The sequence below is a fragment of the Sinocyclocheilus rhinocerous genome, unplaced genomic scaffold, assembly GCF_001515625.1.
Source record: "Sinocyclocheilus rhinocerous isolate Xijiao unplaced genomic scaffold, SAMN03320098_v1.1 scaffold53, whole genome shotgun sequence".
In the NCBI taxonomy this organism is placed as follows: Eukaryota; Metazoa; Chordata; class Actinopteri; order Cypriniformes; family Cyprinidae; genus Sinocyclocheilus; species Sinocyclocheilus rhinocerous.
In genome coordinates this window covers 666315-678646 of record NW_015645538.1, presented here as the reverse complement: position 1 = coordinate 678646, position 12332 = coordinate 666315, and the positions used below count along the sequence as shown (strand labels likewise).

Here is a 12332-nt window from a genome sequence, read left to right as displayed (position 1 = left end):
TCTTCGGTGTGACGAATGTCTGAAGCCCTTATACCATCACGCCAATTCATTGGCCAAATAGCGCTTAGCACCGCCCCCAAAGCGCACGTAGGTGAGCTATATAGCGTGCTGCGAGTTATTTTCATCAGATTTCATTTCCTTCAGGAAGCGAATCATCTGTCGCCCGTAGGAAAGCGTTCTTTTGTCGTGTTCTTAGCTAATTCCTTCTATTACTCCTCTTACTCCTCTTCAGCGGACACGATGAGCTACAGGAGATGCATCGAGCCGTGTGACAGGTTCGGAGACACTCGAGACACTCATGACAGGTGCGTGCAATGTTTGGGCCTACAGCATGCCCAAGCGGCGCTTAGCGGCCTTTCTGATTGTCGACACTGTGATAGCCTACGGCTAAAAGCACTGCGCTCGAGGTTCGCGGCCTTCTCAAATAAAGTAGGCCTCGCGTCTAACCCCCGCTATCCCGTTTCTGCGGTTGCCGAGGCGCCGCACGAGACGGTCGCAGGCGCCGCACGCGCCGCACGAGACGGTTGCTTGGGGTGACGCATGCGAGCCGAAGCGCTTAGAGGGTGAGTTCTCTCCTTTCTCTCCTTTTCTCTCGCTCTCTCCAGGCCATGTGCAAGCGCTCGAGGAGCGCTACGGGGATCCCGTGGTCTTCGTCAATGATAATTTGCGGTCTACCCCGGAAGCTCGCGATGCGATGTCTTTTGGTTGTATGCCGTATGATGAAGACGTGCTGTCCACAGCAGCCTCCGATTCGGAGGATTTATTGGGCGAACTGTGAGCCGCACTCCGTCTCAGCCCCGTAGGCCTCTCCCCTTCTTCCAAGACCTCCACCACGAGGTTTCAAGGTCTTGGAAACAACCTTTTTCAGCGCGCATCACTAATCCTGCTGCCGCTGATTTCGCCACGGTTTCTAAAATGGCAGATCACGGCTACGCGGCGATGCCAGCCGTAGAAGAGACTCTCGCGGCACATCTCGCTCCAAATTCCGCTCCGTCTTGGAAGTCACGCCCTCTGCTGCCGTCCAAGAAGCGGCGCTTAGCGGCCTTTCTGATTGTCGACACTGTGATAGCCTACGGCTAAAAGCATTGCGCTCGAGGTTCACGGCCTTCTCAAATAAAGTAGGCCTTGCGTCTAACCCCCGCTATCCCGTTTCTTTGCGGCCTACCCCGGAAGCTCGCGATGCGATGTCTTTCGGTTGTATGCCGTATGATGAAGACGTGCTGTCCACAGCAGCCTCCGATTCGGAGGATTTATTGGGCGAACTGTGCAGTTCTCTCCCTCCGAGTGGACAGGAGAAACGCACTTCCCCGTCTTACAGCGAACTATTAGACGTTGTAACGCGCGCTGTGGATAAGCTGGGGTTAGAGTGGGAAAGCGAGCCGGCGCAAAATCAGATCCAGTTGAAACTGGACGATCGATTTTTGTCCAGCCGCACTCCGTCTCAGCCCCGTAGGCCTCTCCCCTTTTTCCAAGATGTTCCCAAAGCGATGACGTCATCGCAGCATCGAAGTGAGCCTATGAGAGGGAACATCTCGGTTACGTATGTAACCTTGGTTCCCTGAATAGGGGAACGAGATGCTGCGATGCTGGGCCGTTCCGTACCTTGATAGCGCTTCCTTCGTAAATCAGTGGAAATCTGATGAAAATAGCGCGCAGCACACTATATAGCTCACCTACGTGCGCATTGGGGGCGGTGCTAAGCGCTATTTGGCCAATGAATTGGCGTGATGGTATAAGGGCTTCAGACATTCATCACACCGAAGATGTTCCCAAAGCGATGACGTCATCGCAGCATCTCGTTCCCTATTCAGGGAACCAAGTTTACATACATAACCGAGATGATAAAAGCAGCGATGTAAAGTTTGTTCGCGCTACAGCGCCACTCGTTGGAACAAGTAGCTCATTACCTCAAAAAACCTGCAGTACTTTGCAACCAGCTACTTTATTCATCATTTTGAAAATTGGACATGTATTTAAAAAGAAGTATAATATAATATATAATATTCAGCTCATATTATATCTCTTTTTTGTTTCTTTAGGTACAGCGTCATGGCAATGGATGCTTGAATCTGAAGTTGGCTGATTTTGGATTAGCCATGGTGGTAACGGAGCCAGTGTTCACAGTCTGTGGCACACCTACATATGTTGCTCCAGAGATACTTGCTGAGATAGGTAAAGTCTGTACATTTAGATGAGCTGGGACTGGTTGGACACAAAAAAAAACAAGCTACAGCTCTGTCCAAAATCTCAAACACTAAGGTTTAAAACTATTAGTAACATGATCTGACACTAACATTTGACATGATATTTCAAATGTTCAGCTATGCATATGTATATGTCTATGTATGAACAGGTTACGGTGTTGGAGTAGACGTTTGGGCGATGGGTGTCATACTGTTTGTCCTGCTGAGCGGGTTTCCTCCGTTCCGCAGTCCAGATCGTAATCAAGAGGAACTATTCCGTCTCATCCAGAAAGGAGAAGTCCACTTTCTGTCCCCTTACTGGGATAATGTATCTGAGGGTGAGATACTGAACTCCAGCATTTGACCCCCATACAAATAAAGTGATTTAAAGGGATCATATGATGCTGCTAAAAAGAACATTATTTTGTGTATTTGGTGTAATGAAATGTGTTTATGCGGTTTAAAGTTCAAAAAACAAGGCTTGGTTAACTCTTAACATAAATAAAGAATATCTCTTTGGTTTTGAGACTTTAGTGTTTGCAACTTTACAGATCTTCTTTATGCACCAAGAGCTTGTAACACTCCAAAGAGAAAGGAAAAATTGAAATCGCATCATATGACCCCTTTAAGTGTTAGATCAATCAAAAAAGTAAAGTCTATCATCATTTACTCAATCCCATATTGTTTTTAAACTCGTATGGCATACTTTCTTTCAAGAAGCTCCATTACAGTTTGCACCAAGTCATTACAATTTGTGCACTTTATTCAACGGTGGAGTAAATGAGAGAATTTTCATTTCTGGTTGAACTATTCCGTTTAACCCTTCATATATTCTGTAATTTAGATGCTGTAATCTAGAAATATGATAAGTGCTGATGTCTGTGTTTTCCAGGGGCTAAAGCTCTAGTCAGGGCTTTGCTGGAGGTCAACCCGAAAAGGCGTTTGACAGCTAGTCAAACCCTGCAGCACGACTGGCTTCAGCATGCAACAGCACAAAAAGACCATAAGGGGGCGATAAAGGCCACTGACTCCACAGCTGAGAGGCGCAACCAGCAGAAACTGAGCAGACAGGTGGAAAGTGGTGAAAATAAGAGTGATTCTAGCAAACCAGAATTGTTGGCAGAGAAATGTCATGCAGCACAAATTTACGAGAACATACTAAATAATAATAATTATGAACCCGATATTAACATGCATGACAGAGACCAGCAAATTCAAGAGATTCATAACATGACAAGCAATCAACAAAATGCAGAAGACACCACCACGAACAAGCAATATACCACAGATCAGCACAAACCTGAGAAACCAGCACAGCAAGAAGACACTGACACAAAACAAGAGTGACCTGCTGAGAAATGAGTTAGTTAGCGGGCAGTGAAGACTGAAGAAGCCGCAGCATAAACAAGTGACTAGAAGAAACCAATGATATATGAAAAGACTAAAAGAGTCAGAACTAAACAAGCCATGCGAAACATAACAAAGTGGGACGGTACACCTGAGGAAAAAAAAGAACAAATACTCCATAGTAAATAACATCTAGTGTCTTCTCATACTCTCAAGCCTACACGTATACTCTTAGCACTGATTCTGACTGAGAATTCACTGTTTTTATCCTGATCACCAGGCCCTGATGAAATCTGCACTGATCTGCACATTTCTGCACTCATTATGGAGGGAAATCTGCTGAATTAGTGTAAATATGGTTAAATGTATTCAAAGGCGCTTATAGTGCACTCTTCTTGGCAGCTTAATGTATAATCCAATATTTAAAAAACAAATTAGAATTTCAGAATTCTGTATAAATTCTGTGTGTGCTTACAGGTCAATAATGAAATGATCTGGGACATTTAAGTAACTATTATTACGAGACATTATTTACTGACTACAGACAGTAGTAAGGACAATTTATGTTGTATTGTTGTTTTTGTATGTAAAAACCTCTGATTATTCTGTATTTCATCTTAATCTGTGTTATTTTAAAAGAAAGGCATTTCATTTTTAATATGTATCAAAAATGTATCGGTCAAGCTTGGCCTCTGCCAATGTTTGTGGGAATGTTAGTTGGGTTGACTAACTAGTAATAAGCTAAAAAGTTGTTTTTCAAATCAGAGGTCTTTTTGAAACATTTTGAGTACTGTATAAATGTTAAATGTTTTAGACTGTAGGCTAAGACAATTAATGTTTATTAGCTGTTCGTTACACGTTTCTATAATTTGGTGAGTAAAATAATGTTGTTATGATAAAAATGTTTATTTTCTTACTTCTGTTCACCTTTTGTTTTAACACTTACAATTTTTGAGATATCAAGTTGTTCAGAGTAATTATTAATGAATAAAGCCTTTGTCCTTGTCAGGTGACTTCAGTCTTTCAACCTTCATTGTGGTATGTCTCAAAACAAACCCAAAGTTGTGAAATGTGCTATTTTAAGTGTACTACAGTTGTAATGTGCAAATAACAAATTATTAATCTCAGCTTCATTACTAATACCTTATGTATTACATTGCTGTATGCATATTATAAGTCATATTTTTTAGTATCCAGTCCAGTAATCAGGAAGACACATACAAACACACTCCCATCCCATCCCCCCAGTGAAACACACAGCTCATTCAAACTGGGCAGTCAAGACTGACAGCTGTCTCGACCAAGCTAGTCCATCATAGACCTCGACATTTGATTGGCTGAGGCCGTTTCCCCTCCCCCCGGGGCTCACTCTAGTTTCGGGTCAAAATAAAATGAAAAGGAATAAATAAAAATAAATTAAAAGACCACACTTGACATTTTTCAAACCTACATACCAAATCAAATAATTTACTCAGGTCTTGCATTTACTATTCTGTCAAGTACGATCATTTTGAATGATGCCCCACGATGACGTTGCCATTTTGTCGCATATGAGGGGTGTTAGGGGATTTTGACCAAGGTATGAAAAGGTTTTGTCATCTATTAATCTTACTTTAAAATATAATCACCACGACAATAATACGACAAAATAGCACAGCAAAATTGAAAATAACTGTACTAACAAAACCAAGCATCCCGCTATTCAAATAACAAAAGTTTTTGGTCACCTTTCTCTTAAAAAAAGCTTCAGCCATGACCCGCAGGAGGCCGATGCGCATGCGCAACGCATAGCTCTTTAAATATCCCCCGTCATCTGATGAAGCACAACATGTGTTGCAGCCAATCAGACAGCGCGAAAGAGAAGGGCAGAACGGCCATCATTACTAGTGGCGACGCATTCACTGACAGATCAATAACGGTCGACGGTATTCGCCTGATCTTCACCCCGCTCCGAGTAAACCGAGCTCGGATAGGCGGAATCAGAGAGGGACAGGCGGACAGGGGGAGAGGAGGAGACAGACAGGAAAAAAACAAAGATGGCAGTGTAGCTTAAGGGAAGGACTATCGAAGAGACTCTGCAGTAAACATAACTTTTAGGCTTTCGGGCGAATCCGGATCGTGTCGGAGTGGTTCGGTTGTGATCGGAAGGTGGACCGGAGGAGAAGAGCCCGGCTGGGTCGCGGAGAGTCGCTGTGCGCGTGCTGTCACGGCGGATAACGGCACTAAACAACAGCCTGTTGTTTTGTTGAGTCTTAGCTGTTTTTTTCTCCCTCTGCACAAGCTGAGAGCTGAAGCTTACCTGAGATCTATCCAAAAAATACAGGCATCCATGCACGCCAAACCGCAGTAAAACACAGATGAATATCTATTCACTGTCCCATAACTTAGTGTCATATTACCCAAAATTTACCTATTTGAACTGACGCTTGATGGTTTAACTGAGTGCATTGTTGGCTGTCCAGACCCCCCATCATTACAGGCCAGCCAAGTAGCTTGAAAAATCCTGGAAATCTCACCCTGACAATCAGCGGATCCTGTGCTCGGTCAGCCCAAATATCCCCGGAGACTCAGTCGGATGTCTTCGATGGAAGAGCGGATGGAATTAGGCGTTGCGGCCGCGCCAGGCTCCTCATCATCGGGTCTGGGTGTCGGTCCTGTGGGGGGCGCCCTGGACGCTGGCCCGGGGAGCGCCGGACTGGCGGGTATCCAGGAGGAGTCCGGTGTGCGGAGAGACGGTTCTGGTTCTGAGGCCGACCCGGACGCGCCGCCCAAGAAACGCGTGAGGCAGCAGGAAGGAGAAGCGGGGAAGCTCGAGGAGCGCCTGTACTCGGTGCTGTGCTGCACGGTGTGTCTGGACCTGCCTAAAGCCTCGGTGTACCAGGTAAACAATGCCATTATGAAGCTTACAGCGCAGAGAAATCCTTATGTACGATGTACGAACACAATGCAGATATAAAAGTTCATAATAACACAGCATCCTCTTGGAATGTAAGATATATACAGTCCGTTATTATAGATATGAGACAAAGGGGGTTATAATTGTGAATCTTTTTGCCATTGTGATTGTTTGTCTATTGTTTGTCTATTTCTAAACAATATAGGTGATTACACAATGTCTGTGACTCATAATGTGTGATTAAATGTCGAATAAAATGCTTATTCACACATTTGCCATTTCAGGTACATGGGTTATTTTTTTTTTTTTAAAGAGCTGGTATGAAGTTATATTTTTTAGGCTTCAGATGTTACACTCGGATGTAATACTGACCTGAGCAGCGTTTTTTTTTTTGCCTTCAATGGCAAACATGACAATTAGGGTGGTCACATGACCTGTTTAACCCAATCACTGCTGGCCTCTCCTGATCACCCCTCCCCCAAATATGCACCCCCATATAATATCCATCTGATGCCACAGGCCAAACATGCTGTAAAAGAACTTCCTCTCATGCTTTCACACACTTTGTTGTGGTGTTTGCATACCCTTGTTAACATTTTGTGTCCATTTATTAATCTAATGTGTTTGGATAATTGAATAAATCCACAATACAGTGGTCTTTTTGTTTGAGCATGTGTCAATGTGATGATTGCGGCACTGACAGGCCTATATTGAAACTAGAGAGGAAGTTTTAGACATACAAATGAAACCGTGCATGAGATACACCGGCATCCTCTCACACTGACCCCTAAAAGTAGCATGTGATTCAGGGAGGATGTGTCACACTGCATCAGCGCTATTAAGCTCATGCCATGTAATCCGTTTATTACTGAATCAGGGTTTGAATCCCATCAAATGAGGCGAACATGTGCACACCCTGAAGCAAAACAAACAAGCCAAGAAGAACTCAAATCAGCTGCTCACTGAATTAATCAAACACAGACTTGACATTGCAGTTTACCTCCTGTGATATAGATCAGCTGGTGAATTAGTAACAGCTTACTAACAGTTATTCAAAGGAAACTTTGAATTAATCATGAAACTAGAATAGTCAGTGTAATTGTAGTTAACTAAAACTAAATATATTAAAATAATTTCTGTTAATTGAAGCTAAAATATATATTTTTTATATGAAAAATTTAATGAAATTTAGAATATTTGTTTTGGTGACTAAAATAAAATAAGTTGAAGTATTAAAATGACTAAAACTAAAATTAAAATAAAGCTAAATAGAAATATTTTTAAAAACAAAAACTAATGAAAATGACTAAAACTTTATAAGTAAAATAAAAACCCAAAATATAAAAAAGCTAATTTAAAATAAAAGCTGTTTTTAATTGAGTTGATTGGAGCATAAAATGGAGGAAGTATTGTATTCATTAACAAATTATGTTTTTGTTATATGTATTTTACATCATCCTTGTTACGTTGCATGTACTTACTATAACAGTAAATTAAGCATAATTACATGCAAGTAACCCTAAACCAAAGCCTAATCCTACAGTAAGTACAAGCTGTTAATTGATATTACTCAGTACTTAAAAGTGTAATTACACTGTAACAAGGACACCTTGAAATAAAGTATAAACTGAAATTGCTATGTTAGACACAAATGAGATAAAAGCAATTGACGACTTGTAAGAGTACATTTTTATACAAGGAATGAAAGGTTTTGAAACTGATTTCATAATAACTCTCTCTTACCCTAAATAGGTCTTTTTTTTATTATTCATAATTATTATTCTTTTTCCCATTAAGATCCACTTAAGCAAAAGTGCTAAGCATTTTCTCTGTGCTGAAATGCTCTGCACATACTGTTAATTTCGGACTGAAATGAATTGGGTTCTTGCTAAAAAAAAAAAAAACTTCAGCGACTCTTTGATAATCTTTGGGATCTTTATGGAAGTGTATTCAGAGCAGAAGGCACCACACACTGGGGGAACAGCCCAAGGTTTGACAAGCATTTTTTACATTTTTTTTTTTTTAATTTATTTTGATTATACTTAGTTGTGTTTAGGAATAATAATTACCTTATTACCTCACAGTGACTTGGCACCCAGTAGGCTTCACTGATGTGTAAACGTGGACGTCTATGTGTTGATGCATTTCATTAGTGACGTCACAAAGTTTTCATAGTATGTAATGCTTCCAAGTAAAATGTCTTTCCTTGTGATATGATCTCTTTAAAGATGAGCATGCTGTCATTGCCACATTACATTCAAGCGGTTGTACAGATGCAGCAAAATTGAGGTTCCTTATTTCTCCTTAAATCATTCAGGAAACTACTACTTTGTGTCTTTTTGGGGAAAATTAGGAAATTCCATCATAACAAGAACAGTACATTTATTAAAAACACGCTCCTTGAGAAGAACACATACATTGTGTTTAGTGTAAAAACGCTTTGTGAAAATGTTACAGCTCTGTGAAGATGTGCTCTCATTTCACAGTGTACAAATGGGCACCTGATGTGCGCAGGCTGCTTCATCCACCTGCTTGCTGACGCGCGTCTAAAAGAGGAGCAGGCCACGTGTCCCAACTGCCGCTGTGAGATCAGTAAGAGTCTGTGTTGCAGGAACCTGGCGGTGGAGAAAGCCGTGAGTGAACTGCCCTCTGAGTGCAGCTACTGCCTCAAACAGTTCCCTCGCTCCAGCCTGGACCGTCATCAAACAGAGGAGTGCCAGGACAGGTACTGTTGCACCAGTTCACAAAACAGACCCCCGAATCAGCCAGATTATGTACAACACATATGTAAAGCCATAGGGGTGAATTCACTAAATAGCTGTGCCACTCTGTTTGTAATTCATTCATTTTCAGCACAACACGCCACCTTTAAGTGTGAATTCGTATTGCTGTGGATTGTGCTATATTCCAAAAGACTTTTTATCCTAAAAGCCAGTGCTAATTAAAGTTTGCATAAAATGGAAATTGCAACCATTTTCCTTCACTTATATGACGTTTATCCAAATGACACAGCTTCTCAAATGAGAAACAAATATGGGGACTTGCATTTGTCCATCGGGAATTGATTAGACCGTTGCCGTTTGCTCATTTTTGCGATCGTTTCTTGTGAGTGACTGGTTGCTAGAGGGGAAGGATTGAAACTCATCTGGCCAGTGGACAACCGTTTTTGTCCAGCCCTTGTGCTGGTGTTTGTCATCATGGGAGAGGAGATGTCTTTGCAAGGCAACGGGAATGTTAATGTTTTTGATTAAAGATTATGAAGATGCATGACTTTTCAAAAAAAAAAAAAAGGATCAATCTTTTATAAATACTACAAAATTGTCAATATTGATTTCATGGTGACATAATGTTGTGCTATTACAACTTGCAAAAAGCAGTCAACATTTTGTTTAAAAGTGAAGTTTGTGTCTGTTTTAGTGAAATGTAATGAAAATAAATTTACAACTGAACTTTATAAGTGATGCAACCGGGAACAAATCCAGACATGATTACAAGCACACATTTAGCATTGTAAAAAGATTTTTTTTAGAAGATGCTTTTTAAGCTCGAATTTTTCGAGTGATTTGACATTACTAAGATGGCCATGGAGTCATTGAGATTTTGGTGGAAATATGTAATTGCAATCAGTGGTGGCAATTCGTTTAAATTGAGTAAATTCCTCATCTAGTCGTAAAGACATGTAAATATATTCATTTGGCTTGGACTATACAAGTCTCATACATTCACTCAGAAAATAAAAGTCTCTTCAAAATTTGATATAACTGTAATATTAATTATAAACAGGGCTTGAAAAAAAAAATTTGATCGGTTCACTCCGAGCAGAATCGATATTTTTAACGTTTCTGTTCCTGCATTCCTCTGTATTATTACCGTTCCGAAACTGGTTCGAGAAGAAGAAATACGGGTTAATAACATTATTTAAAAAAAAAAAATTTTTCTTTGCCTATAATAGGCTAATAATAATAATAAAGTATAGCGTTTTCTTTACTCAAAAAAAAAAAAAAATCTGGTATCTTAACCCACTGTGCTTAGTCATGGCCAATAGGCTACAGCATCATCTTTTCTAGATTTTGGCCAAATGTAGGCTACTAAACAAAAGAAAAAAATCTATTAACACTTTAAAGACATTAAAGTATTTTTTAAGATTAAAAATTAAAAAAAAAAAAAAAAACACTACTTGTAGCCTATAATATTGCGGGTTTGAGAGTAAAAAAAACCACAGAAGGCTAGGCTCACGTCGCATTTTATTATTAAATTCAGAAATAATGTAGGCTAAAATGCCAGTAAAGCAAAATGTTTACAAACATAATAAACACCGTTATTAGTTCCTCTCCACAACAAATCCTCTAAAGTTAAGGCTATGCGTTTAGGCTATAAAAACCTCAATCCAAAAACAAATGAATTTAAGGTGAAACTGATGCCTACCTCTCTCATTCGGCACAAATCCAAATGTTTACATATTCGCGACATATCTGGATGCTAAAATATTATTTATTATAGGCTAGGCTTAGGACATAACATAAATTGACATAAAGTGACATAAATTTTGTGTTTTGCAAAGTTTGCTGCTTAAGCTGTTGTGGTGTTCATTCACATTGTTTCTAGATTATTGTGTAGAGTGATCAGATGCATTTTAAATAATTGCTAAAAGCTTCATTGGCCAAAAAATGAACTTTTCACAAAAAAACTAATTTCACTGTTTTTTTATCCTGACACAAAATGACCAGCTAACATTAATTGACTAATCATATCAGCAGCACATGTGAAAGTGTGAATGAGTACTAGTCAAGAAAAGGTGAACGCTACCATGAGTCCTGTGTTGTGCCAACAGTGAAGCATCCTGAGATCATCCATGTGTGGGGTTGCTTTTCAACCAAGGGAGAGGGCTCTCTCATACTTCTGCCCAAGAACACTGCCATGAATATAAGGAGTCAGTATTTATAGTGTTGACCCTTTTTCAACCAAGGGAGTGGGCTCTCTCATAATTCTGCCCATATTAGCTTCTGCGCTGGCCTCATGGTATCAAAACGTCCTGCAAGAGCGACTTCTTCCAACGATCCATGAGATATTTGGTGATGATCCGTGCATTTTCCAGCATGATGGAGCAGAATGTCACAAAGCAAGAGTAATTAAAAAGAGGCTCAAAGATCATTACATTAAAATTTTGGATCCGCATGCTTATCATTGTTTTTCAGTATGCCATAGAAACATGTGGAAAAATAATCTACAAATACTGAAGCAGCAAACTTTGCAAAACACAAAGCTGCCAAAAGTTTTGGCCATGACTATACTACACTCGCATCAACGTAAAACATCATCCTTCACATTGGCTATATCAGCACAGTGAGGCGGTGGTCACGCTGAATGCAACAGATTGTACAACGGAGCAGTGCAACTTTTTATACATTTCTTTAATTTATTTCTTACGTTTCTGTATTTTATTTTGATAATGAACAGGCTGCAATGTCGCAAAAATATGTTGTGTCTGCATGTGTGTGAGGCGCCAGAGCAATATGGTCATACAAGCAAGACATCATTCAAAACTTTTGCAAAATAAACTGTAAAATAAATAAAACTGTAAAGCTTTTGTAAAATAAAGAAAACTACTTTCTGCCGTCTAGTTTTCCTTTCCGAGAACTTTGGATCGCCTCAATGAACCGCAACTCAGCACATTTTTTTTCTTTCGTTTTGTTAATCTGTCAATGATTTAAGTGAAATATATTTTGTGTATATGCCTATATGTTCCTTTTTATGTAAGCCTATCGTTTTATTCTGTTTTCTCCATTCACAGAAGCACTGCAGGTGCGTGTGATCTGTTACACTATCCTCGGATAAACTCTAAAGGCCGGGGCACACCAAGCCGACTTCAAAGAACTAGCGGCGACGAAAGCCGACGGTGTTGTCGC

General features: G+C 40.3%; 2 protein-coding genes across 2 annotated transcripts in view; both read left to right on the top strand.

The window, feature by feature from the left end:
• dclk3 (doublecortin-like kinase 3) overlaps positions 1–3686 on the top strand; it is an 8707-nt gene extending 5021 nt beyond the window's left edge. The window contains exons 4-6 of the mRNA XM_016509797.1: positions 2040–2172; positions 2354–2521; positions 3076–3686. Coding sequence (XP_016365283.1) covers positions 2040–2172; positions 2354–2521; positions 3076–3530 — 756 coding nt within the window. The 3' untranslated portion in view covers positions 3531–3686. The remainder of the gene's footprint in view (positions 1–2039; positions 2173–2353; positions 2522–3075) is intronic.
• A 1687-nt stretch (positions 3687–5373) lies between these two features.
• The window catches only part of LOC107706189 (cysteine and histidine-rich protein 1), a 13205-nt gene continuing 6246 nt past the window's right edge, over positions 5374–12332 (top strand). The window contains exons 1-2 of the mRNA XM_016509799.1: positions 5374–6411; positions 8913–9151. Coding sequence (XP_016365285.1) covers positions 6106–6411; positions 8913–9151 — 545 coding nt within the window. The 5' untranslated portion in view covers positions 5374–6105. The remainder of the gene's footprint in view (positions 6412–8912; positions 9152–12332) is intronic.